Source organism: Notechis scutatus, chromosome 1 (assembly GCF_049901735.1).
Source record: "Notechis scutatus isolate UNSWTSFEM ecotype Mainland chromosome 1, rNotScu1.2, whole genome shotgun sequence".
Lineage (NCBI taxonomy): Eukaryota > Metazoa > Chordata > Lepidosauria > Squamata > Elapidae > Notechis > Notechis scutatus.
In genome coordinates this window covers 144,622,203-144,648,678 of record NC_142009.1, presented here as the reverse complement: position 1 = coordinate 144,648,678, position 26,476 = coordinate 144,622,203, and the positions used below count along the sequence as shown (strand labels likewise).

At 42.4% G+C, this 26,476-nt stretch overlaps 2 protein-coding genes across 16 annotated transcripts in view; one reads left to right on the top strand and one right to left on the bottom strand.

Moving 5' to 3' along the window:
- Nucleotides 1-8,270, bottom strand: part of SIL1 (SIL1 nucleotide exchange factor) — a 51,220-nt gene extending 42,950 nt beyond the window's left edge. The window contains exons 1-5 of one of the 6 annotated variants that reach the window (XM_087947993.1): nt 8,191-8,261; nt 5,820-5,937; nt 5,031-5,141; nt 3,996-4,143; nt 634-754 (exon numbers count right to left, since the gene is read on the bottom strand). In XM_087947993.1, the coding sequence (XP_087804119.1) occupies nt 634-754; nt 3,996-4,143; nt 5,031-5,135 (374 nt within the window). In that variant the 5' untranslated portion in view covers nt 5,136-5,141; nt 5,820-5,937; nt 8,191-8,261. The other 5 variants (XM_087948014.1, XM_087948003.1, XM_087947996.1 and 2 more) reach the window with 5 other exon arrangements.
- Nucleotides 8,237-26,476, top strand: part of MATR3 (matrin 3) — a 34,673-nt gene continuing 16,433 nt past the window's right edge. For 2 of the 10 annotated variants that reach the window (XM_087947970.1, XM_087947947.1), the window contains exons 1-2: nt 8,260-8,398; nt 26,104-26,268. The gene's annotated coding sequence lies outside the window, so the exon portion shown is untranslated. Of the gene's footprint in view, nt 8,399-11,925; nt 12,085-26,103; nt 26,269-26,476 lie in introns of those variants that run through there. The other 8 variants (XM_026668560.2, XM_026668556.2, XM_087947963.1 and 5 more) reach the window with 5 other exon arrangements.

Below are 26,476 nucleotides of genomic sequence, written 5' to 3'. Positions count from 1 at the left end.
GGCAGATGTCTGCTGAACGTTACCTTTAAGCACAACTATAATGGGGAAAATACAACAAAGCTGAAGGCCATATACCGAAAACTTAAGAATATATATATATATATATGTGTGTGTGTGTGTGTGTGTGTGTGTGTGTATATGTATATATGTACATGTACATATACATACATACATACATATATATATATATATATATACATACATACATACATATACAGTATATGTATGTATGTTTTTATCTCTATCATCCATCTATCTATCTATCTATCTATCTATCTATCTATCTATCTATCTATCTAAACTAGACTCCAAGGACTCCTGGATGCACCAAGATTAGTACATTAACAGTAAAACTAAATTGAGTATTTAGTTTATACTGGTATTTTTTTATCCTTTGCTTTCTACTTGACTTGCATTTGCGATTATATCATTCCAGTGTATCAGGACTTTATTTTACAGTGTGGGTTATGTACTTTAATAGATCAACATTTCAAACAATATCTATGAAAGACCTTGCTCTGGAAAGACGCACCTTTCTGGTAGCATTCCCTTTCAAAGAAACAATGAAAACAAATAGAAGTTGACCCTCTTCCAATTTAAAAAGAAAAAAAAAAGTCTTTTAAATCTGTATACCTTTTACTTTTCAGAGAGTGTTGTGTGTCACTTTTTTCTTTGTAGTCATCTGGAAGTTTGGCTAATTTTTCTCCAGTCTGAAGATTTAATTGTACATGTAATCCTGGAGGAATAGCTTGACCTGAAAATAAGAAGTTAAGAGATTTCAAATTTGTCTCTATCTGTTCCATAAATATTCAAAACCATATTCAAACAGGGAACCAATGAAAACTTAAAGAATATTAAAGTTCCATCGTATTAGTTTAGTGTAAGGTCATCTAGCTCAGGGATTGCCAATCTTTTGGACCTCAGGGACCACCACACTCATAATTTCAAATCCCGCAGACCACTAATATGAATTTTGACTGACGGTGGCTTGCTGACGTTGGTGGGAAAGTTGGTCCCATATTCCAGAGCTGCAGGAGTCACAGGACTGGCCCTTTGGTCATCCCGGAGCAGCTGCTCCTCCACCTGGGTGCACCGGCCTGCCATGGAGGAGCTGCTCTGGGATGACCGAAGGATCAGTCCTGTGACTCCTGCAGCTCCGGAATATGGGACCGACTTTCCCACCAACATTAGCAATCCACCCCGGGGCAGATTTCCCTCCCCCGCCTTTGGTCTTACCTTCCAGTTCCAGCTTGCGTGGCTCTACTCAAAGTAAGGCTTGCGCTTAGCCGAAGGGTGGGAGCCAGCAGGTAGGTGGGCCATGTGGGTGGCACAGCCTTGTGTTCCCATGCAGCCTGGATTAATTGCTTTGGGGGCAATGCTTTGGGGGGGACATTTCTTTGCGGACCACCAAAATTTTCTCGCGGCCCACCAGTGGTCCCTGGCCCACTGGTTGGTGACCACTGATCTAGCTGGAGGCCCATGCTATTGCCTTCAGATGCTGAATAATTTCCAGCACTTCTCACTATGGACTTCTTCAATGCAAATTCTGGGATCTGTAATTCAGCAACACTTGGAGAATCATATGTCTGGTTGCATAAATATTTGCATAAATAGAGTAGCATATTACAAATAAATAGTGTAATATGCTACTCTACCATATTTAACCACTCCTTTTACAGATTACTCCTGAACCCAGGGACCATTTGTACAAGTATTCCAAATGCGCTATTATCAAACAGTCAGGACTGTATTGATTGTCTGAATCCTCGCAACACAAGATTAGAAATCTATTTTAAAACAATATGAATTGCTGATGTCCTAATTTCTACTGCATTGAACTTGGGTAATCAGAGCCTATTAATTGGAATCAAAAATTGGTCATTCAAAAAGAAACTGATAATCCGACACAAGCAAAAGTATGCAAAATTAGAAGCAAAACTTCCTTAGCGCCACCCATTCCAATGATCAGCAACTCATGAGTCTCTATACTCACAGGGCATTTATGGCAATGGGCTTTGCAGGATAAAGAAACATGGGGATAATTTCTAACAGAAAAGAATGAGAGTAGCATAGATTTTCTATCACTTATATGTTTATCTTCTAAAAACTAGTGGATTCAACGTATCACTATAAGTTCATTCAAAGGAGACTTATTATAACTTTTAAAGTTGTTAACAAAAAGTAGGGCAAAAACATCTCAATGGAAGAACTGACAATGCAAATCCTGAGCCATTCAAGTAAGGTGAGAAAGGACTCAAACTGAGCAAATGTGTATTATAAAATAAGACACAAATGTAAAAAGCGAACAGAATTAAAACACGCGATAGAGAAAATATATATTCTGTCAAAATTACACAGCATGTGTTTCTAAACTAATGAAATTCATACATGAGAAGATTGAGATGTCCATTAATATAATCTGTAACTGAAGTAGAGGTAGTGCTGAACTTACCATTCGTTTAGTGACAGTTCAGTTACAATAGCACTGAAAAAAGTAACTTATGACCATTTTTCACACTTACAACCACTGCAGCATTCCCATGATGACATCATTAAAAGTCACCCATTTGGCAACTGACTGATATTTAGAGTTGCAGTGTCCTGGGGGGGGGTGTCATGTGATCACCTTTTGCGAGCTTCTGACAAGCGAAGTCAATGAGGAAGCCAGGTTCATTTAACAACCATGTCACTAACTTAACAACTGCAATTATTCACTTAACAACTGTGACAAGAAAGGTCGTAAAATGGGGCAAACCTCACTTAATCACTGTCTCATTCAGCAACAGAAATTTTGGACTCAATTGTGGTCGTAACTTGAGGACAACCCTATAATCTCGCAATTTTTCAAGAGTATCCACTGTGGGACATGATATTTGTTCTCAGGAAAATTTGAAATGCACAGTCTTTTTAATTCAGAACTGAACATGTTCATTGCATTTAAGGAAAATAATAATGAAAATAGATGACACAATAATTGGTTTTTTTCATTCTAGATCTTATTTAATCAACAAAGAGTAGACTGCCTTTGAACAGCATGTCTTACAATGTTAACTTTAGCTTTGGTATATAATAATATCTTGATCATAAAATGGAGTTTTTCCTTTGTCTGCATTTCATACTTTGGCTTCATGTCTGCACCTCCAAGATGTAAATAGACAAAAAAGGTATAATCTAATTAAAGTATAACTGATTCCATTTTTAAAAAGTGCACGTTATCTATAAATATTTTTTTGTTTTGAGATACTGGAGGAAATATTAATAACAGATATTCATTTTTACTTCTATTTGTTACTTTTTTATGTTTTCCCTGAAGTCTTGCACTACTGACAAAAAGAACGTCAATAATTTAGCTCCTCAAGAGGCAGTCTCATTTATTAGAACTTCCTTCCACGAATTAATCAACAGTATCTTTGATCAACTGAGATTTGAAGGTTACTAAACCTTAGTACCTGTGGATAAGCACATAAAATAATATAAATAACGTTTTTTCTAAGCATCCAGTATTGAGACACTGTCCTGTGAGAGGATCACTGACTGCATTTGTATGCATGCAACCAGAGAGGACAGTTCTTCTGGCACTGCCACTCAAGCAAACCACATAATTAACCTGAAGAATTAAATGCAAAATTTGGTGACGACTACTAACCTGGATCCTTTAAAAGGGTAATGGTTAAATTCATGGAAGAGAGTTCTATCAAAGGGTACTACAGACATAACATTACCTTTAGGCTGGGGCAGCCAATGTCTCCCAATACCAGGTGCAGGGCAACAATGACAGAAAAGGGCTATATTCCACCTCCTATTTGTAAACACCAGCAGGCACAGGATTGGTCACTGTAGGAAATGCTGGATTAAACTAAACCTTGGCCTAATTCAGCCCTTCTTCCCTAGCAACACTTTGAGCAGCAGAGTAAAGAGGGGTGCTTTAGTTCCTTTGCAAGCCTCCCTTGTGAATTATTTGCACAAGCTCTAAAAATAAACCATGTTTCCATTACCTGGCCTGATAGTCTGCCACTGATTTGTTGGATAAAAAACTTCCAAGTCTTCAGAATCAAGAACCTCTTCTTCCTCCTCGATCACCTCCAATTCTTCCTTGTTTGGTTCTTTTAAATCACCCTCTTCTTTTTTTGTCAAAGCAAATTCCTACATTAAAAAAAAGATAGGGTTACTTCTAGACCTGCATGTAAAGGTAAAAGTAAAGGTTTCCCTTCTCCACTCATGTCCAATTCTAGGGAGGAGCAGTGCCCAGAATACCAGAGGTGGTATTCAGCAGATTCTGACCAGTTCTGGAGAACCGGTAGAGGAAATTTTGAGTAGTTCGGAGAACCGGCAAATCCCACCTCTGACTGGCCTCACCCCCACCTATTCTCTGCCTCCCATTGTGTCCCAGCTGATCGGCTGGGTCTTCTTTTGTTGCCCTGCACAGGAGAAAGGAGCTGGAAAGCAGGTTAGTGGGGTGGGGAGGGAATGGGGATTTTACAGTATCCTTCCCCTGCCACGCCCACCAAGCCACGCCCACCAAGCCACATCCACAGAATCAATAGTAAAAAAATTTGAATCCCACCACTGCTCATCTCCATTTTTTAGCCACAGAAACAGGGTTGCCCAAAGACATTTCTGTGGTCATGTGACCAGCATGACTATACATCGAGTGGTACTGAATGCTATTAATTCCTCACCAAATTGGTACCTATTTATCAGGTCGCATGCAAACTTTTGAACTGCTAAGTAGGCAGGGGCAACTAACAGGCGCTCACTGCTTTGTGTGGCACTTGGGTCTTGAACCTGGCCTGTCAGCTTTCCAGCATGTATATTATCTTTCATTAGCGAAAATACTCTATGTATTAAATATGCATTAGAAAAGATCTTTTTTTAAAAAACCAATGAAATATGTGGATAACCATCTGCATTGAAAGCACAGTGCTAAAAAAGAGAAACCATCCCACTCGCCCATATTCATTCTGGCTGATGGCTTAACTTTCTTTAGAGAAACGTATTCAATATTTGTTTATTTAAAAAAAAATACTTACTGCAACCCTGTCATTCAAGCACGAAGAGAAACTTGTTATAAAAAGCAGCAAGACCACCAAATTCAGCTTTGTCACAATGGAGGACCAAAAACAGATGTGAGGCATTGCAACCTGAAATCACACAGTTAATTAATAGATCCCCTGCCCATTTCCATCATATTTTCATCACATTGTACAATTTTACCATACTCCACAGAAAACAAACATGACACTACTAAGCAGTGAATATTAGTATCCCAAAATATATACCCCAAAGCTCTGTTCCAAAGATATTGATACACTGGTAAATTTCATAAATGTATGAATTTAATCTTATCTCAAAGAATACTCTTCAGTCAAGAGCAAATTCATCATGGCGAATACCTTTAAGGTGAACTTATACTATCAATATGGAGACTGTATACTTTAACTACATTCTATATAATTAATATGAGTTAACAGTGATTCAAATAAGTGGTCCTTGTACACTTTTTAAAATAATGATAAAAGTACAGTTTCTGCTAAAACTGCTTCTTTCCTTAATTTTGTTTTCTTTTTGAATGATACCATAAAGCAGGGCTATCAAACTCGCGGCACACGGGCCAGATGCGTCACGCACTGGCCAGGCCCAAACCCGGTTCAGTGAAGGAGAAAAAAGTTGTGATATGTCACATGACTTTGACTTTGACACCCCTGCCATAGAGTCTGGATGGGAAATCCATGATTGTCCAAGTAAAAACAGATTCAGGGCAGCAACTGCTCAGAATCACAAGAAACGTGGAGGTGACAGGGGGCACAGGTTCTACACACCTAGTAAAGGTGGTTATTCCACACCAGTTTTGTCACTTAAATAAGCATGCTCTCCCACTAGCTATTAGTATTATTTTCTGCATATATGGAGACAGCAGCTTGGTAGTCACAAGGAACTCTGCAAGGATAAATGCAATAAAGCTCTGTTACTGTTACTCACAAACTCAAAGAAAAGTATTGTATTTAGCACTATTCCCCTCCATCTTTCTTTGTGTCCACCTCCTTTATTCCCTTAATCTTTTTCTTTACGTCCCCTTTTTCTTTTATTCTTCCCCCACCTTTTTCTTTACCTCCCACTATGGCAATTCCTTTGGTGAAAACTGAAATAATGGCAACAGTCTCAGTTATGCCCTTCCTTGACAGGAGTTCCTACTGTTATGTGCTACCTTCTTGAAAACAAGCCCTACTTTTCTCCTAAGAATGAAATCAGTGGGGAAGCACACTTGGCATCCCATTTGTGGCAAGGGGAGAGAACAATTTACTCCATCTCTGTCATCACAAAAAGGCCTTTTAAAGTCCTTGAATCACACCATTCATCACAGGAAGCTCCTGAACAGAAATGACTGCTGAGCACAACTTCTGGGTCCAAAGAAACAGTGAGAACTAGAAACCTTCACACAACAAGGTTCCCTCTGCTTCGTTCATGCTGCTTTGAGTTATCATCCTGCAACACCACCACTGTGATTTTGAGGCAATTTATGGTCATTTGTTCTGCCTTGTGAACTCTGGGGTCTGTTCCTTTGCAAACTTCATCTGTATTCTGATATTTGACTGAACTAGTTTTGCAGTGGAGGTAATTTTGTATTATCACACCTTTGGAGTTTTTTGTTGATTTTGTTTTGTTATCTTAAGCTGCTCGATAGTATAATGTTCCCAAAGTATTACAGCATATACTTAGGTAAGGATCAGGAAGGATATGCTGTTCATTTAATGTTTTATGACTATAATTATATACTGCTAAATATCTGAAAAGTGTCCCAATGTAGATTCTATTTTATCACACTATCACCTAATTGTACAATGGCAAGCATACTTGGGAGCATATTAGAATGAGAGAAAATATGGATCAAATATTTAGCTATGTCTCAGTTTGCAATTATCATACACAGCTGGAAAAATGAGTAAATGAAGTAAATTCTGTTTAAGGTAACAAGTGGTGTATTGTGCAAATCAGAACCCTTAGAGACCATGAGTTTTAGCTCCGTCTTAGATACAAAAGGAGCTGTGTGACCTGGGGCCAGTCACTCTCTCTCAACCCTAGGAAGGAGACAATACCAAGCCACTTCCAAAAAACCTCACTAAGAATACTATGGGACTACTCCAGGTATCAACACAGACTTGAAGGCATACCAAAAAAAAAAAAAAAAACCCTCCAAAACCCAACCCGTCTCAATTTTGAAAGCAATATCATTTATTTTTAACTTATTTCGTTACTAATCCATTATTTCTTGTTTTAATGTTTTATATTGGTGTTTTTTAATTAATTGTAAGCCGCTCAGAGTCACCTCGTTGAGAAGGGAGGCATCTTCGTTCAATAAATAAAAAAAAAACCGAAATTTCTCAAGAGCAACCTCACACGTTGGTATGAATAGAAATATTAAATGATATCTTTAAGGGCACCTATTATATTTAAACGGTTGCTTAACCCAATTCAAGACCCAATACCGCGCAGGCTCGGTGTTTTATCTATCCGAGAGGCTGTTCTGTTCGGGCAGCGGTGGGAGATGGGACGGGTGGCAAGTGACACGGAACCGCGGCAGTTCCTACCACGCACTTTTGGCTGTCCACAACGGCTTTCTAAAACCGGGTCAGAAACGGCCAAGATGTCCATAATCTTCACGGCCGTGTTTTAAGAACAAAATCAGGCGGTTCGACTTCTACCGTGGCTTCACATTCCCGGTCCCCAAACTCGCCCCCCACCCGCCGTAAAGTTACATTTATTTACGCAGTAGCAACCCAGCATCCAACCCTCATGGAGCCAGCCAGCTAAAGCAGGGGAGACCGGCGACTATTTCCCCTTCACTGGTATGGAGTCGAGCGAATACAACACCAGCTGTACCCAAAAAGGTTTCCAACACAATCCCCGCCAGCCAGCCAGCCAGCCAGCCACAGAAGTCAAGCGCGATGGGAACTGGAGTCCAAAACATATGGGCAAGCAGGTAGGACGAGAGGGAAAAGATCCCCGGCAGCCTCACTGCTGACACCGCCGCTCGGGGCTTGGAGGGGATGCCCGGCGGCCTCGGAAGGAGCCCTGGGAATACGCACCGTGCCCACCGCAAGCCTCCTCTCGCCCGCCAGCCCCTACCTCTTTGCTCCAGCAGGAGCCGGACACCCCCTCCCCACTCCGAGCCGCCCCGAAGGTGCTCTTCACCAATCAGGGAAGCCCGCGTCACCACCGCCTGCCGTTCCGAGTTCTCAGGTCAAAGCTCCGCCCATTCAAGGGAAGCCGCTTTCCCAACGTGGCATAGAGATAACAAAAATTAGAGGCGCTCCCCAGCTCGCAGGAAAGATATTAGACTTCCTGGTCCGTTTAATGCCTCTCTGCCCTATCCGGATTCTATCTCGGACTGACTCCAAAGGTCAGAAAAAAGCCTTTATTACTTTGTCTTTGATTCCTCTTCGTTTTCAGTCACACAGTATACCTGTTATGTACATACGTTTAGCAAATTTCTTTCTCATCTGGTCGTGGCTTTGTCAGCTTTCATTTCCCTAACTAGTGATTGTACAAAAATCCCTAAATTATTTGAACACAGGCGGCATCTCCAGCTATACAATGATGAGTCAGATCATGCATTTCCAGCTTTAGTAAAGAATCAAAAACCAATTCTAGCCAATAACTCATGTTGGAAGAATTATCCTTCTGGGTTCAGTTCCAAGTGGGGGAACATGGAGGCTGTTTGGAAAGATGGTTTAATGGTGGACAGGACCACGTGGCTTGGAGCACCAAAGTGAAAAGGATGATCACATCCTTCAAGATGTTGGGTGAAGGAAAAGAAAGGCCAAGATGCTGAGAGATACTTAGTTATATACCCTCTATATCTCTTATATACCTTAGCGTTTCCTGTTCGTGTGTGAGAAATGTATCCCATTGGCAGTCAGACTCCCAAGGGCAGGGGTCTTAGCTAACTTTGCAGGCTTTGTCTAGACCAAATGGCTTCACCTGAGTGCTGGCTGATGCAATCTTCCCAGGCCAGGTGGTGAGGTGGGTAGAGGGCTTTGTTATGTAGAATACTCTGGCCTAGGCCTTAATGGCCTGCCCATTAACAAAGGTGGGGGTGAACTTCTGCTTCTGAGGTGAGTTTCTGCTTCTAAGTTTCTACTTCTCTTTTTAGGGAAAATATTCTGCCTTTTTAATATTTCCTAGGATATTTCATTTTTCTAGGAGTGTGTGGGGGGGGGTGCTAACTTCATCCTGCAGAAACAAAGGCTCTAAGTTTTCATCTTATATCAATAGTTTGTACAGAAATATAGTAGAGAATAGTAGGAAGATACTTCACCTGTTTCCGTGTGATTTTTGTGACTGGCCACATACAAAGGCTGACCTTTGGAACCTAGTCATTTTCTATAGCAGTGATGCAGTGGTGGGATTCAAATATTTTTAGCACCGGTTCGGTGGGCGTGGCTTGGTGGATGCGCTTTGCACACGTGCACACACTTCATGTGCACACACTTCAAATGCACACTTTGAGCAGGTGCAGAGGCGTTCTAACTCACCTGCAAGCCTGCACAATCCTGGGTCACTTCATGCCGCGCAAAGCAGCTGTGCTTCAAATTCAGAGGATAAAGGTGATTATGGGAGCCCGGGCAGATGGGCCCAACAGCAGAGCGGTGGAGAGAACGAGGTCGAACCAGTAGAATACCACCACTGCAGTAATGGCAAACTATGGCCCCTTTTATGACAGCAGTCAGCTCTTGTTCAGAAAATTTCAAATTAAGCCGCAAATTCTGCTTCTCTCTGTACAGATGATATCTGGCTATATGAATCTAATTTTATAAATCAGGAGATTATAATGTTAAAATAACCAAGATATTGAAATGTGGAGATACTGCTGATTCTCTGCAATGATATGTTAGCAAATGGTACTACAGAACTTATCCTTAATTTGGCATCATTGCTTCTTTTTTATAAGAACCAAACTAGACTATTTAAATTACAACACAATAGCTGAGTGGCAAGAAAACTCAGAAATAAATGAAATGGACGCATAGCTACATAACATGATGTAACAATCTGAGCCTAATTAGGCAATGATAATTTCCTGTGGCTAACCATGGTTTATTCAATTAACCAATGAATTTATCTTACACCCACACACTAAACCCTCTATAAATGTATGGGCTAGGCTGTCCAATATTCTATTGTAAAAAGTAGCTAGCTTGTATCTGGGTATTGTGTAGGAAAGGGAATAGTTTGTCCAGACTAAATCCACTTAACTATATTTTAATATATTACATAGAAGAGATCTTGGAGATTTTCTAGTCCAACTCCCTACCCAAGGCAGGAATCCTTATACCATCCCAGAGAAATGACTGTCCAACCTTTTCTTGAAAACATGCAGTGGTTGAAGCACCCAGAACTCCAAGGGAAGCAAATTGTTTTACTGTGTCAGAAATAAAATCTGGTTGGGTTCTTCCAAGCTGGGAGAAAGACACAGGAGAAATTAATTGAAGGCAGATCACAATTGGAAAGGAGATCTCAATTTAGTTGGTAGCCAGAAACAACAGCAGCATGTTTCTGGGGTGGCTGACAAATTGAGGTTGAGAGTGGATGGGATTTTATACAATTTGGGGGGCTTTGTGATTGAGATGCCTGTTCCTGTGCAAGAATATGTCCTTTAATATTTTAATGGCTGTTGCCAGATTTCCATGGGGTCATGACTGGCTCTACAGGCAGAAGGGAAAATGCAAATCCTATGTATTTTGTTTGTCTGAGCTAATCTTGTCAGTTTCCACTCCTTGCCTATTTGCTGCTTATTTGGAGTTTGTGGCTGCCCTTTGTTGATGAATAGAGTGGCATGGCTTTATGAATGAATACTAAATATTCTTTAACAAAACCTAGCCTCTTCAGGCTTGAGACTGTTTTCCTATAGCAGAAAAAGTGGGTTTGCTTTCTGCCTTTAACATTTTTCTCCTCTTCACCTTTAGAGGAAATATTCTGCCTCTTTTAATATTTGGTAGAATATTTTTTTTCTGGGAAGGGGAGGGCCATTCATCATTCTCACTGTAAGGAAATTCCTCCTCAGTTCCAGGTTGAATTTCACTCTAACTAGCTTCCACCCACTGTTTCTTGTCCTACCTTCAGGTGCTATGAAAAATAAATCAACCACCTCTTCCCTGTATTGATGTTCTTTCAGCACTAAAAACTAATTTATAAAGAACAACTTTGATGTAGTTATCAGGCTAGAAACAGGAAGACTTGTAGTCCTGCCTTTGATGCAGTCTCATGACTTTGGGTTAGTCACTTTCTCTAAGGAGGCAAAGACAAATCCCTTCTTAAAAATTTTGCGAAGAAAACTTGACAAGGCAGTTTCCAAAAATCAGACACAACTGAATAGAAGAAGAAAAAAAAAACTAATTCATAATCTACAATAGTTGGGTTGAAATCTAGTATGAAAAATTATATTTTTAAAAAAAATGATGTGAAAGTGTAGAGCCACAGAATAGGTTTAGGATTGATCATAGCTACTGCCACTGGGACATGTAGGCTGTGTGGACTGAACCATGTTAAAGTAAAACATTCTTTATTGAATGTTCTTTATTGAATTATCTTTATTCTTTATTGAATTATCTGGATTGTTAGAAAATGAGAACTGTGTATTGTTGGATTTTCACAGAGCACCGCATTTCAATCATATGTAAATTAAGTTTATTCTTGTAAACGCAGACTTATTGCAGTAATCTATCCGATGCTAATTTGAAGTGGGGGGAATTATTAGTGCTAGTAGAGAAAATTTCCTCTCTTGCTGGGGGGAAAAAAACACAAAGACTTGAAGAAGAAAAAAAATCAAAGCTCAGCTTCTCGCGATATACGCTGGACAACAGAACGACCGCGTTCTCTCGCGAGAACCCCATTCGCACAAAATTCGAGGTCCTGCGGCCAGACGGCGCATGCGTTAGTTAGATTAGCGGTCCAATGCGAGCGGTGTGGGAGTGAGACATACGCAGCTTCGTTTTGGGATTTTTTTTTTTCTTCTTGGTCCTTTTTTTCATGTTTTGATTGCGGTAGAGATGGCAAATTAAGCGAACGACTCCTTTTCTTGCCGAGGTAGGAATTGGTATAGCTGGGTGGTATCGGTAGGCCGCGAAGAGTTCCTTTGCTGCGCCGTTTGGCCTGAACCGTTGGAAACTTGGAAGGGAGGAGGGGCGCGTGCTGTTCTATCATGTTCGTGCGCATGCGTGGAGGGAAGAGAACGAGAGAAGCCCTGCCCGCCCGAAAGTAGTCGTGCGCGCCCTCACAGAGAAAAAAAAATAGGCCGCGGCGCCGAAGCCCGAGGTGTGGTCGTGCGCATGCGCGGGCCTCGGAAGCAAACGGAGCCTTTTTGAGTCGAGGTTTATAACGACCTTTTTGTTCTTTGTTACGTAGGCCATCTTCTCTTGGGGTAGCTAACTGATTTGTATCTTGTATTTTCATACGTTCTTAGGCGTTTTTGGGCAATTAAAAAGAAGATAGTGCTCCTTAATGTTTTTCGTTCTGGCGACGGTCAAAATAAGGTCTCTGTGTTTCCTCAGAAGTAAAGTTCGTTTGCATTCAGGGGTGCTGATTACCAAATGCACTGAATATTTAGTAGTGTTTTACTCCTTTCAACCAGGCGCTTGATGTAACGCATGATATTTTTCAATCGTAACTGCAAAATTTGAACCCAAGTTTACCGACCGCCATTTTAAGGCCATCAATCGAATATTTGTCGTCTGCGACCGAGAGGGTTGGATTTTGATCGATTTCTGATTGAATGCAAGTGGAGGTGTTCTTTTTTTTAAATTGCGTACAAAACTTACTTCCGCCCCTGCTAAGGTTGGAAAGTTGCTCTTGATCGTATATTTTGGAGGGTGGTCTGTTGTATATGAAACACAAGTGCGAGTTTGAAGTTTTTAAACACAGACAACTTGAATCTTAAAACTTGGTTGTAGGGAGGGTGAGTCCCTATTCTTCCAAGGTTCCAGAATTAGGGTGCTAATTCTGCAAGCTGATTTCCTCGCTAATCGAAGGCCCTTTGAACGCAAAAAAAAAAAAAAAAAAAAAAAACCCGCTATTGCAGTCTACATTTCATCAGGATTTGATATTGGAGGTATTGAGACTAAGGAAGAGCCATGTTTTTTTCCATGGTATTTTCTATAAAATTATGCAAAATTGAAATGTTTAACGAACAGAATTAGAATGTTCATCAGAAAAGGTTAATTTACATGATTGCAAACTCTTTGCCCAGCACATGTCATAGTATAAGAGGTGTGGAATATTTGAATTGGGAATCTTAACTACAAAACTTGGTTGTCCCAAATTAATGGGACAAAGTCTCTCTGTATATTAACCTATAATGTTTCAAAAATGTTTAATTTCTGAATTAAAATGAATAGTTTAAACCAGGGGTGTCCAACCTTGGCAACTTTAAGACTTGTGGACTTCAACTCCCAGAGTTCCTCAGCCAGCTTTGCTGGCTGAGGAACTCTGGGAGTTGAAGTCCACAAGTCTTAAAGTTGCCAAGGTTGGACACCCCTGGTTTAAATTGATTAATTGACTAAATTGATGAATAGTTTAATGAACTGAGAATTGAATAATAAATGTATTTACCTTGCTTGCAAACGCTATTTTGCTGTAATTGTAGGCTTATCTCTACATTTCTCCCTAGACTGGCAGCCTTGGAGTAATATAATTCAGTGTTGGTAGATATTTGGAATTATTCTCCAGTTTTGTTCATTCCTGAAATTATGTGTAATATCATACAGTTGGCATATCTTTTTTTTAAAAAAAATAGAAGCTCTTCACATAAATGACCCATGAATACCCTATATAGTAATTAAAATACTTTGAATGTTAATGCAGGATTGCCTAGTTGTTTGGTGTTTTTTTTTTTCAAATTCCTTGAAGACTAAACTCTCTTATGAAACATAGCTGTGATAAGAATAAGCAACAAGTTTAGACAAAGGAAAAGAGGATATTATTAATAAAGTTCTAGTTTTTCAAATCTGAACCCTGGGATATTGCACTTGGATCTTAGAAGTTCTTAAAACAGTTTAAATTCATATTCATGTCTAATAAAGGCTGTTTTTTAAGATTAAAATATTAGAAAATTTGCTCAAAATGTTTGATCAAATCAGTCTAGTCTTAACATTACTTAGATGCAACTTAGGAGCTCAGATGAAGAAAATTAATGGCCTATTTATTCAACTATATTTCCTTAGTGCTTTATTTAAGGTGATTCACAAGGTACTGTACTATATTACAGTAATCACTTATAGCCTTTGTTGAGTTTTTCTGCACTTAGTTTCAGGGATGAGTCAATTCTAACTAAACGAGAAAGGAAGTATAGTAATACTTAATGGTCCAAATTTCTATAATTGCTTCTTGTAATGGAATTGCTCTCATTCAATCAGCTTTTTTGCTGCTGTAGTAATTTGTCTGAGATGCAATGACCAGAGTTATTACACAGTGGCTGGGTTTATGCATTGTGCTAAATTGTAAAGTATGGTTTTTAATGCACACATCTAGGTTATGGCTTAGCCTAATTATGGGAGTGTAACCAGTACTCCAAGAGTATCACACTGTTAGATTTATATGACATTTTTATATTATGACTGATACCACTCTACTTTCTAAAGTTCTGTAAGATTAAATTCACTTATTTTACATGAGCTACATAACATTTGATGTTTTGTGAACATACTACAACTCTACAACTCTCAAGATATTTTCCTTGATTAGTCATTATTCATTCAGATCCTATTGAAGTATACTTGGAGTTCTGATTTCTTCCTGTTCCAATGTGGAGTCCTTTACATTTATATTAAATTGCAGTTCCCATTTTAAAACCCATTCACCAACTTTAGACAACTTATTTTGCTGCTTTTCTCAATCCCTTCTTTTTTCTTGAATAATTGGGAAATCTGACTAATTCATGCCCAGTTCCATCATATAAGTAAGTTACATGTTAAGGAAATCCAGTTTCTTCCCTTTGTGAAAAGTATCCATTTATTTCTACTCTCTATTTGCTGATGTTTTAACCAGTATCAGATAGTGGAAGGATGTGATAAAATATTTCTCCATTTTTATAAACTACTTTGAAAGTGTTTTAAAGAAGTAATGGCACATTCTTAGTTTCTTGAGTTTCTTGAATTATGATCATAGACAGTGTTCAATGACCTTTTGTTTTGGTGACAATTCAAAGTTATAATGGCCTTGTAAAATGACTTAAAATCTCTTCATGCTTACAACCATCACTCTTGACCATGTGATTACAATTGGGGCACTTGGCAACCGATTCATATTTATGACTAGTTCATTACTCTGTGGTCACATGATTGCGATTTGCCAACTTTTTTGCCAATTTTCAGCAAAAACTCCATGGGGAAGCTGGACTTGCTTAATGACTGTGTGGTTCGCTTAATCATGGTTATTTGGCTATAAAAATGGTAAAGTTGGATTTGACTCACCATACAATTGTAACAACTTAAGATGGAAATTCTGGTTCCAATTGTGATCATAATTCAATGATTTAGCTGCATTTACATTCCTTACAAAAATTTAAAGCTTGAAAAATGATCTATTCTTAGAGAAGCCCAATTTTATTGAAAGCACTTTTCTGCAGTATACTCTTGATGTCTTCCCCCATATGATCATCAAAGGGGTGTTAATTAGGGGATATTTTTTTGTTTGCTTTTGTAAGTTTATGCCCCTTTCTATTCTCATTCCTGCTTTCTTCCTCTTCTAATTTCTTCAATTTTTATTGTCCTTTTAAATTCTTGCATCTTTTTGCAATTCTTTCTTCTATCTATGATGTGCTTTTAGTAAGGCATTATCTTGTGCTTTACAACTGAAAGTTGTTTCATTTAGTTTGGAGGAGCTAGACTCACTTCTCCATTTCAAGTTGCTGACAAGAAAGGGCTCTGGTCTTTGACTGTAATAAACAATGACATGAGATGGAGGCTGGCAAAGGAAGACCAGTATAGAATTTGTTGCAATTGAATGGTTCATCCAATCTAAAGCTTTTACTGCCAACTACTCTGAGGAGGATTTTTGAAGAAAAAACTCCCTTCTATTTGGATTATCAATGTTATTTCATGAAGCTTGTATCTTAGAATATAAACTCTAAATATTCTGCAACCTGCCTCTTGGCAGATTATGGAATATATCATTAGACATTATTTGGATTGAATGGTAACTGAGAAGTTGTGTTGGTTTTTATCTTGTTTTGCTGCATGTTGCAGCAATCCAACTAAAGGCTTTGCTCCAGTGACTGCTTTGTGCATGCATTTACTTAAAATATTCCATTTCATAGGTCACTTCTGCTAAAGAGATTTGCATATATTGTAGAACTGTGCAGTGGTTTGGAATCTAAAACGGTGCTTTAAGACATGAGGTAGTAGATATGCAGCTCCTTAAAGAAGGTTTGTCTTTCTTGGAACACGTGGCTCTTTTTTGCTTATTTTCTTCTAGGAATTGCTATTCAAGAGAATATCAGTTCTTTTCAAAGAAAAGTTTATTGTACAATTGTAACTGATTCTTCTATAAATAAGTGAAACTGGACCTATGTTGCTTACCATGTAAGAGATCTATTTAGTATGTGAAATGTTTGGTTTGTATTACTAATGCTATAGTAGATAACACCTAATATCTAAATGCTATCTTATTTCATTTCAAATGATCTATAACTATTTGGGCTATTGGAATTCCAGAATTAAGAAATTTGATTAAATATGTGTTATGGTAGGCCTTGACTTATGACCATTTAATGATGGTCCAGAATTAGTGTGACCTCAGAAGGGGTGCTTTACCTCTTTCCCATTACAAACCATGCATGCACGCTCACGGTTCTGTGATCGTGATCTGGATGTTTCGCACACTTGTTGGCAACTTGTTCTCACAACCAGTTTTGTTTATTTATTTGTCCATGAAAAATTTTTGGTGGTCCGCAGCGCACCTGTGTCTGCAACAGGGGTGATACTGGCAGCGGATGGACTGATGTACGTGGGGAGGGAGGGTAGCGGAGGGCACCGGGGCCCTTCCTGGGTGTTCCCTGGCTGGGCTGGGTTGAAAGGAACCTCTGGGAATCTGATGTCTAGAGGCCGAAACGCTGCATGCTGAAGGCCAGATAGCTGGTGGGGGGGTGGGGCAATCCTGCAGTCTCCCTAGCAAACCCGTGTCATGGCTGCTGCCTTCTGCCTCCACACATCGAGGAGGCCGAGCAGCAGCGGGAAGAGCACGGACCTGCTGAGCCGCAGGAAGCGATGCTCTTGGGTGCCAGCGATGCCCTTGGGTGAAGATGTTGTGAGGGGGAGGCTTGACCCCTCCTCCTTAGGAGCTTCAAAGTGCTCGCAGCCCCTCTGGCACCTGCCAAGCCTCCTCCCACCGTGCTTCTCTTCCTCTTCGCCAGAAGCGCTCATGCCCAGCAGGAAGGAGGAGGCTTGAGCGCTTTGCTGTTCCTGAGGGGAGGGGTCGAGCCTCCCCCTCGCAACATCTTCACCTGAGGGCATCGCTGGCAGCCTCTCGACCTTCTCGATGTGCGAGTGCAGGAGGTAATACCAGTTCCGAGGTTCCTTTTTCCCCACCTCCACCCCCTCGCAGGCCCAGGAAGGGCTTCGATGCCATGATCTCCTGTGCGCATCGGTCCATCTGCCGCTGATATCACCCCAGTTGCTCCACCTACCCGCTAGCCATCTGGTCTTCAGCACGTGGCTTGTCGGCCTCTGGACATCAGATTTCCAGCACCAGTCCAGAGGTTCCTTTCCCCCACCCTCACCCACAGGGACGGGGGGGGGAGAGGGAGAAAGAGGGTGGAGGGAGGGAAGAGAGAGAGAGGAAAAAAAAGAATAAAAGAGAGGAGAGATCCTGGTGTTTTGTTTTCTGTGGGAAACAGGTCCAAATGACTCATGAGTATTGCAGAAACAGGCAGCCAAGCTGAGTGCCAGAAAGACCCCATCCCATCAGTGGGAGTCCAGGTACTTCAGCGAGCGGTATGCTGGATTCATATTAATGGTCTGGGGGATTCTCCGTAGAACTGCTGCGAGCATCCAGAGAGTGGGAGGTGCTTCAGTCCTTCCTTCTCACAGGCTGAGTTTATAATTGAAGAACGCTCCTCCTTCCTCCACGTGGCTCCTCCATGCGTTCTCCCAGTTTTCACTCAGCCTTCGAGAAAGCAGGCAGCGATCTCTTGTTCCTTGGCCGTTTTTCAGAGTTTTTGCTTCTAAGTGTTCAGGTTTGCCTTTATTCCTTTCCTCCTTGTCCCTGCGTTGATAGTGTGCTCTTAAATTTAATTGGTGAGGCTTTTTTTGCCTGTAGGAAGGGGTTTAAGGGCTCGGAGCTTTACTCGCCCCCCACCCCTCTTCTCTTTCTCTGCATTTCCGAGCGTGCCTTTATCCAGCCGCTTGTCTCCGTGCCTTGATTTATTGCACTATTATCATTCCCCCTAGAACGCTTTAGAGGAAGCAACGCTTCCTCTCCCAGCCCTGGCTTTTCGTTGTTCCTGATTGCCTGGTAGCGAATAGGGCTGGTGCGCCTCTGATTGCCTCGCCGTGCCGTGGGCGGCCATTTTGGAACCGCCTTGGCGGCGCCATTTTGTTTTATTTTAAATAATATTTTTCCTGGCTGTGTGTAAATTTTGTTTTTGGATTTAAGCTGTGTGGATTGAGGCCCTAAGCGGGACCGTCAGGCCGCGTGGAGCCCTTTTTTTATTGGAGGACACTGTGGTTCGGCCCTGCTGTCTTTCCTTTAGAGGTTTTTTTTTTTTTTCTTGTTGGCTTTTTCTGTCTGTATCAATCAGCTTGGTCAGAGGCGCGGGCACGTACTTCCCATTGTGTTGGGAGGCTGCCTAAAGAGGCCTAACTATTATACTTATTTTGCTTTCCTTATTTTTTGGCCTCTGCGTTCATTCGGCTCATTTGGATTTGTATTTAATAATTTTTATTATTATTTTCTCCTTGTGCCTATTTGGCCCTGTCCTTGGGCCCCGCCCTAAAAAAAAAAAAAAAAAAAAAAGGAGAAAAGAAATTATTATTATTAGTTATTTTATAATATATTCCAGCAAGCTTTTGTGTAGATATTTTTGGATAGTTTTCTCCTTGTGTTTTTAGTACTTGGTGTTTTAAAAACAAATTCAAATAAATAAATAAATAAATAAATAAAATAAAAAAATAAAAATAAAAATAATAAAAAAATTTTATTCAAAGGGGGACGTGATCTGATTTGGGAAAACCGGTTTTGCGTTTGTAAGCGAACTCCTAGGCGTGCCAACCGCCATATTTGTTGTAAGGTTTTTTTCCTTGATACCATGGCAGAGAACAATCCAACTGGCTCTTCCTGAAGGCCAAATCGAAGACGCACTATCTTCGTAAGAGGGACAAGGACTCCTCCAGTGCTTCTCAAAAGGACGCCTTAAGGCGTCACAAAGCTCTGGAAAAGGAGTTCAGTAAACGATCTAAAGAACTGCACACTATAACTACCCCACCTTCTACCTCTGCCCATCCCCTCCCCTGCCGAGTCGTTCTTCCCCCTCCAGGTGCAGTACATCCACCGGAGCCGCCAGCCATCCCGTACACCCAGAGGCGACCTTCACGCCAACCGCTGCAGGTCTTCGCCTGAGGAGCCGCCGTCAACCATCATCCCTGATAGTATCAGGGAATGGATGCAATTTGCTATCCGTCAGGGTATAGCTGATGGAATGCAGCAGCTATCCAGACCTGGTTCTCGAGGAGGACTTCCGACGTTGAATCTTTATCTGGTCGATCTCTCTCCGGGCAGGCGCCCCAGCAGGGTCAGGTACCTTCTCATACGGATGCCCCATCCCCAGGAGGAGGAGCCTCAGGAGGTCTCGCAGGAACAGGAGGAAATGGGCTTTGAGCCCTTCGGGGAGGAGGAAGGCTCTGAGAGGGGGTCCTCGCAGTATTCTGATTTCCTTCTCGGGGACCCTATGGAGGGGAAATGTCAGACGACGAGGGCATTTCTCCCGAACAACCGACGGTTGTGGGCCTCTTTAAACCCCAGTTATTTAAGTCCTTATTATTTAAGGCTAAGAATAGCTCAGGCCTGGCCTCTCAATCTCCTTCTGATCCACCGCCATCGACTTCGGAGGATCCAGATGACCTCATGTTCAGGCAACCGATTGTGGAAGCAGAAGTTATTCCGGCCCCCCAATCTTCTCAGACTTGGTTGCGAGGCAGTTGGCCTCGGTGGGTCCTACACCCGCCCCCTCTAGTCAGGATAAGAGGATGTTTAATCTGGACCCAGCATTCTCTTCTATGTTAGACACCCGGAGGTAGACATCCAATTGTGAGGCTGACCTCCTCTTCCAACCCTACGGATGCGTTGGAGGCGCTGAAGCCAGAGGACAAGCGGGCGGAGATGGCTCTTCGGCGAGCTCACCAGTCCGATGCCTGGGCCATCAGGTCGGCCACGGCCGCCTCCTTTTTCACCCGTTCCTCCATCAAGTGGCTCAGGCAGCTCAAGCAGCATATCCCCCGACTAATACCAGGGCCCATCAGGATATTGCAAAGATCACAGCAGCGGCGGAGTTCGCGGCTGATGCCACCTTTCATTCGGTTAAGTTCGCTTCACGGGCCATCTCCTCCCATGTTACAGCTAGGAGATTACTTTGGCTTCGGCATTGGCAGGCCGATGTTAAAAATAAATCCAAGTTGGCTTCAGCCCCTTGGCAGAAGGGAAGCTGTTCGGGCCTGCCCTTGAACCCTTGCTTTTGGAAACTCAAGTAAGAAGAAGTTTCTTCCTTCGCTTTTTCGCAGGCAGGAGTCTAGAGGGTCCCAGCCCTTTCGGAGGGGCTCCTTTCGCCCCCATACCAGTCGTCATTCTCCCTAGATTCCAGGGTTCCCGTCGTTTCGGTCATCCTACCACGACCGAAGTGATACAGGAGACAGGAGCCGAAGAGGAGGCAGCTTTAGGAGATCCTTTAGAGGCTCCGGTCACAGGGCCTCCCGCCGGCCCAGATAGGGCCTCAGACCTTCTCCCCATAGGCGGTCGTCTCAGGCATTTTGCAGACCTCTGGGAGAGGTCCACTTCGGATGCCTGGGTGAGGAGTTCCGTGCGTTTTGGACTCGTTCTACAATTCCTCTCCCCCCTGAACATTTCAGGATTTCACCTGTCTCTAGGGATCCTACAAAGCGGGCTCTTATGGATTCCGCCATTAAACATCTGGCTGACATTAGGGCCATCCAACCTGTCCCATCCTCTCAACGGGGAAGAGGTTTTTATTCTCTCTTGTTCTTGGTGCCTAAACATTCAGGGGGTTGGAGACCTATTTTAGATCTCAAGCGACTTAATCGCTTTGTCAGGCGCCAGAAGTTCAAGATGCAGACTCTACAGTCTATTTTACAGGGTATCAGGAAGGGGACTGGCTCACGTCAGTTGACCTGTCGGAGGCATACCTCCATATTCCCATTCATCCCTCATACTCAAAGTATTTGAGATTCTGTTATAATAACCAACATTTCCAGTATGTGGCCCTCCCTTTCGGCCTTGTTTCAGCCCCGAGGTCTTTCACGAAGGTGCTGGCAGCTCTGGCGGCCCATCTTAGACAGGTTCCCATCCGCATCCATTGTTACCTCGGACGATATCCTTATCGTATCCCTTCCCGACAGCAGGCCGAGAGGGATACTAGTGTTACCCTTTCAGTGCTACAAGATCACGGGTTTTTAGTGAATTGGGAGAAGAGCCAACTTAGCCCTTCCACCCGCATAGCTCACCTAGGAGCTGTAATTGACTCTGTTAAGGGTAAGGTCTTCCTCTCCCAGGAGAGGCTTCATAGTATTCATACTGCTATCCGGACTATCAGGCGAACTGGTAAAGCGTCCTTGCTCAGTTTATCCAAGCTTCTGGGGAAACTTGTTTCCTGCATTTCTATTATCCCATGGGCTCGTTTGCATTCCAGATCCTTGCAGTGGTTCCTTCTGCCGTACCAGCGCTCGGGAAGGAGCACATCAAGTCGAGTGGTAAGGATACCTCCAAGGGTTCTCTCATCCCTTCTTTGGTGGACTCGACCTTCTACCAACAGAGGTCATCTATTCAAGGAGCCCCAAAGGGTCACTCTTACGACAGACGCAAGCCTTTCCGGATGGGGGGCCCATCTGCAGTCTCTGTCAGCCCAGGGAGTTTGGTCTCCTTCGGAACGACGACACAACATCAACTGGTTGGAGCTTCATGCGGTATACCTAGCCCTGCGAGCTTTCGCTCCTCAGGTGAGAAGGCACCACATTCTGGTCCTTACGGACAACACCACCACCAAAGCCCATATCAACCGTCAGGAGGCACCCACTCCATCATCCTCATGAGAGAAGCCGAACGACTATGTCGATGGGCAGAGACGCATCTTTCCTCCATCAGGGCAGAGCACATTTCCGGGGTCTCCAACGTCCAGGCAGACTGGCTGAGCAGGGCCACATTGGACCCAGCAGAGTGGCGCCTGCATCCGCGGTTGTTCAGGGAAGCAGCAGACAGGTTCGGGTCTCCTCTGGTAGACCTCTTTGCCTCGCCGCTCAACACGCAGACACCAAGGTTCTTCTCTCGGTTCCCTTCCCACGGGGCAGAGAACCACGACGCCCTGCGTTGCCCGTGGCCTCCCGGCCTCCTGTACGCCTTCCTCCGCTTCCGCTGATCCCCAGGGTAATTCGGAAGTTGCTGTTCGAGAGGCGGAGATCCTACTAGTGGCCCCATATTGGCCCAGGAGGCCGTGGTTTGCGGATCTTCACGGTCTATCGGTGGTTCCGCTCGTGGAGGATCCCGCTGGACCAGATCTCCCTGTCACAGGGACCTCTGCTTCATCCAGAACCACAGTGGCTGCAGCTAGCCGTCTGGAGGTTGAGCGGGAAACAATGATTGAAGAAGGCTTGTCTACCCAGGTCATAGATACCATTCTGGCTGCCAGGAGGCCTTCCACTACTCGAATTTATGATTCAACTTGGAACAGCTTCTGTAAGTGGTGCCGAAAATCCTCTGTCAATCCTCGCTCTCCTTCTATAGCACAAATTCTAGCCTTTTTACAGGATGGCCTAAATGAAGGTCTTTCTCCCAACACGTTGAGAAGACAGGTCGCGGCCCTCTCAACGGTGGTGACTGGCGGCTCCTTCAGCTCTCTTTCCCACCACCCTCGCATTAAGGCCTTTTTAAAAGGGGCTTCTAATTTGCGCCCGCCGGTAGTGCATAGATATCCAACATGGGACCTTAACAAAGTTCTCCTGGCCTTGACTAGGCCTCCTTTGAACCTCTCAGGAGGTACCACTCCAGTTTCTCACCTTTAAGGTGGTCTTTCTTGTATGCGATCACCTCAGCTAGAAGGATATCTGAAATTGCAGCTCTATCCGTGAGGAAGGACTTGTGCATTTTTCATTCTGATCGAGTGGTCTTGAGACCAGATCCCTCCTTTTACCAAAAATCAATTCTGCTTTTCACAGGGCACAGGAGTTGGTCCTACCTAATTTTTGTCCAAAGCCTCTGCATGATAGGGAGAGGCAATGGCACACCCTCGATGTTCGAAGGGCGTTGCGTATTTACATATGTCGTACGCAATCCATCAGGAGATCGGAGTCCCTGTTTTTGTCATTTCAGCCTAAAACGCTGGGTCAAAAGGTACCACCATCCACGGTAGGCCGGTGGATTAGGGCGACCATTTCCAAGGCCTATTCAGTTCAAGCTCTTCCAATCCCCAGTGGGATAACGGCTCATTCCACCAGGAGCGCAGCTACATCAGTAGCTTGGGCTACTCAAGCCTCGCTTCTTGACATTTGCCGGGCGGCCACTTGGGCCTCTCCGTCACCTTTCATACGCCACTATAAGATTGACACTTTCGCTTCGGCTGAAGCGTCCTTTGCAGGCGAGTCCTACAGCAAGTGGTTGGGGATCCTAAGGAGATTCCGATCCAGACGGAGTCCCGCCCGTAGGACAAACATGCTTTGGTATGTCCCACTCTCTGGATGCTCGCAGCAGTTCTACGGAGAATGGGCGTTGGTTCTTACCTGATACGCCTCTTCTCGTGGAACTGCGTAGAGCATCCAGCCCCACCCTTCTTGGTCCGTCTGGTAGGGAATTCTGTTTTTCGGCCAATGATCGTTATTGTATATACTTGAGTTGTTTACTAGTTCAGTTAGAGGATTATGGTTGTCCTCTCGTCTTCGTGAAACTGGGAGAACGCATGGAGGAGCCACGTGGAGGAAGGAGGAGCGTTCTTCAATTATAACTCAGCCTGTGAGAAGGAAGGACTGAAGCACCTCCCACTCTCTGGATGCTCTACGCAGTTCCACGAGAAGAGGCGTATCAGGTAAGAACCAACGCCCATTTAAAATTATGAGTTTGGTGGTCCCTGAGGTCCAAAAGGTTGGCGACCCCTGCTCTAGATAGCCCAATGCCTTAACCTCTAGACCAAACTGGGTCTAAGCATTAACCACTAGACCAGACTGGCTCTCATTAAAGCAGTTGCTGAGTGTCCTGAGATTATATGATTGCCATTTCCAATCTTCTCTACCAACTTCCCAAGAAAGTCAATGGAGAAGCTGGCAGGGAAGGTTGGAAACTGCCAAACATCTGCCAAGAGGACTCCCTTTGATGTTGGGGTGGCTGAAATCCTCTCCTCCACAGGCAGCTCTTTCACTTAACTGTATACTTAACCATAAACGGAAGGGCAGGGATTATGGTGATTAAGTGAAGCAGTTGCATGATATCTTAATTGCTTCACTCAGCGACCGTGATTTCAGTCCCAATTGGAGTAAATTGAAGACTACCTTATAATTTATATAAAAATTATAAACTATAATTTTACAGACAGTTGATGTGGATCTGAAATCCTGGAATGAGTATGGAAATCCAATAGGGATCATTATACCCCTACATCCATGCCAACCTTGGCTCTAAAGCATCTGCAGCAATAGAATGCAAAGAGTTTTCCATTCACATTGCACAACTGAACTTGGTAACACTATTACTTCTCTTTGGACATCATTTTTATATGCTTGACTAGAATAGGGCATTGGTTTTCAATCTGGCCCCCAGACCCCTGGGCGGCTGTGATGTCATCATAAGGTGTCTGTGAAGGTCTAAAGAAATATTGTGATTTAAATCTTAAGTCTTGGTGGTCCATGGCCACAAAGGTATTTAAAGGGGATCCGTGATGAAGAAAAGATTGAGAACCACTGGAATAGGGAATTTCTTTCAAAACTGAAATAACTATTTGCCTGATTTTATTTAATTAAGCTCTGTATAAGCAACACTAAAAAAAAATCTTGAATGCAGTACCCATAAATTTCTATACTAGGCAACATAATTTTTATTGTTTAAATCAAGAAGCCTATTCTTTAATAATTGAATACCCCGTATTTCCATAAATTATTCTTCTTTGACAGGCCTTTGCCCATTTTGCAAGTCGGTTCTCAAATCTTTGGTTGAAGATCAACATTATATGAAAGAACATCTGTGTGTATTATGAAGCTTCCTTTACCGTTACCCGTTATGCTACATTGGGGAAATTCTAGGGAGTTAGAGAATAATTGCCTCTCCCACTTACATGAGTGGAATAACTTCTGCTCACAGAAAAAATACAATTTCTTTTCATTTTCTATGCTGACTTTTTATCTCATGCCCTCCCTGGTAAAAGGCCAGTATTACGGTTTTGTTTATTTCTAAATAGACCTTTAGAAATATCTAGTAATATATAGGGCTATCTCTTATAAGTAGAAAATCCTGTTTCTCTATTTTCACTCCAGTTTCTACTTGAGACAAAATAGAAGATATTCTGAGTCTTAATTGGCAATGATAAAATAATTCTTAAGCTTGGCATATTGACTTTTAGTTTCTTTATACGCCTCATCATATTTTAAGACAAGTCAGTATAATTCTTACAACCTTTTAAGAAGGCTGATTACTTTACATATCCTACTTTTTTCCAGTTCCTCATACTGTTTCACCCTTTAATCGTAATAAAAGTTGACAAATAAAAACAGTTGAACCATAGAGAAATAAAATTATCCCAATTTGGGGAATGGTGCTATTGTCATTTTTCTCCCTCACCAACTTATTGGGGTATCCCCTTTGAGTGTTCCATTTTTAAGACTTCTCTGATATCTCCTTTTTTCTTTGTAGGTTTACATCGATTTCATATAAGCCTGGGCAGTTGCAGCTTGTGTGGAAACCAGGCTATGCAGTGAAACCATCTGCTGGGCAACCCAACTCTGTCAGGAGGTACTCTTCAGATGCTCCTGGATCTGACAATTGTCCAAATCATTCAAAAATTGACTAAAATCAGAGGTGTAGTTATGTGTGTGTTTTAAGTAATATAACCAACCTTATAAAATCAATGGGATTTTTTAAAAAAATCAGAATTCAAAAGATTTTATCTTGAACTCTTGAAACACACAAATAGTTGAGGTCTTTTCTAAAACGATGATCATTGAGTCAAACTGAAACCTATTTTTCAACCAAAAATTGCTTATACTATGCCTTTGTGTTTAAAGGT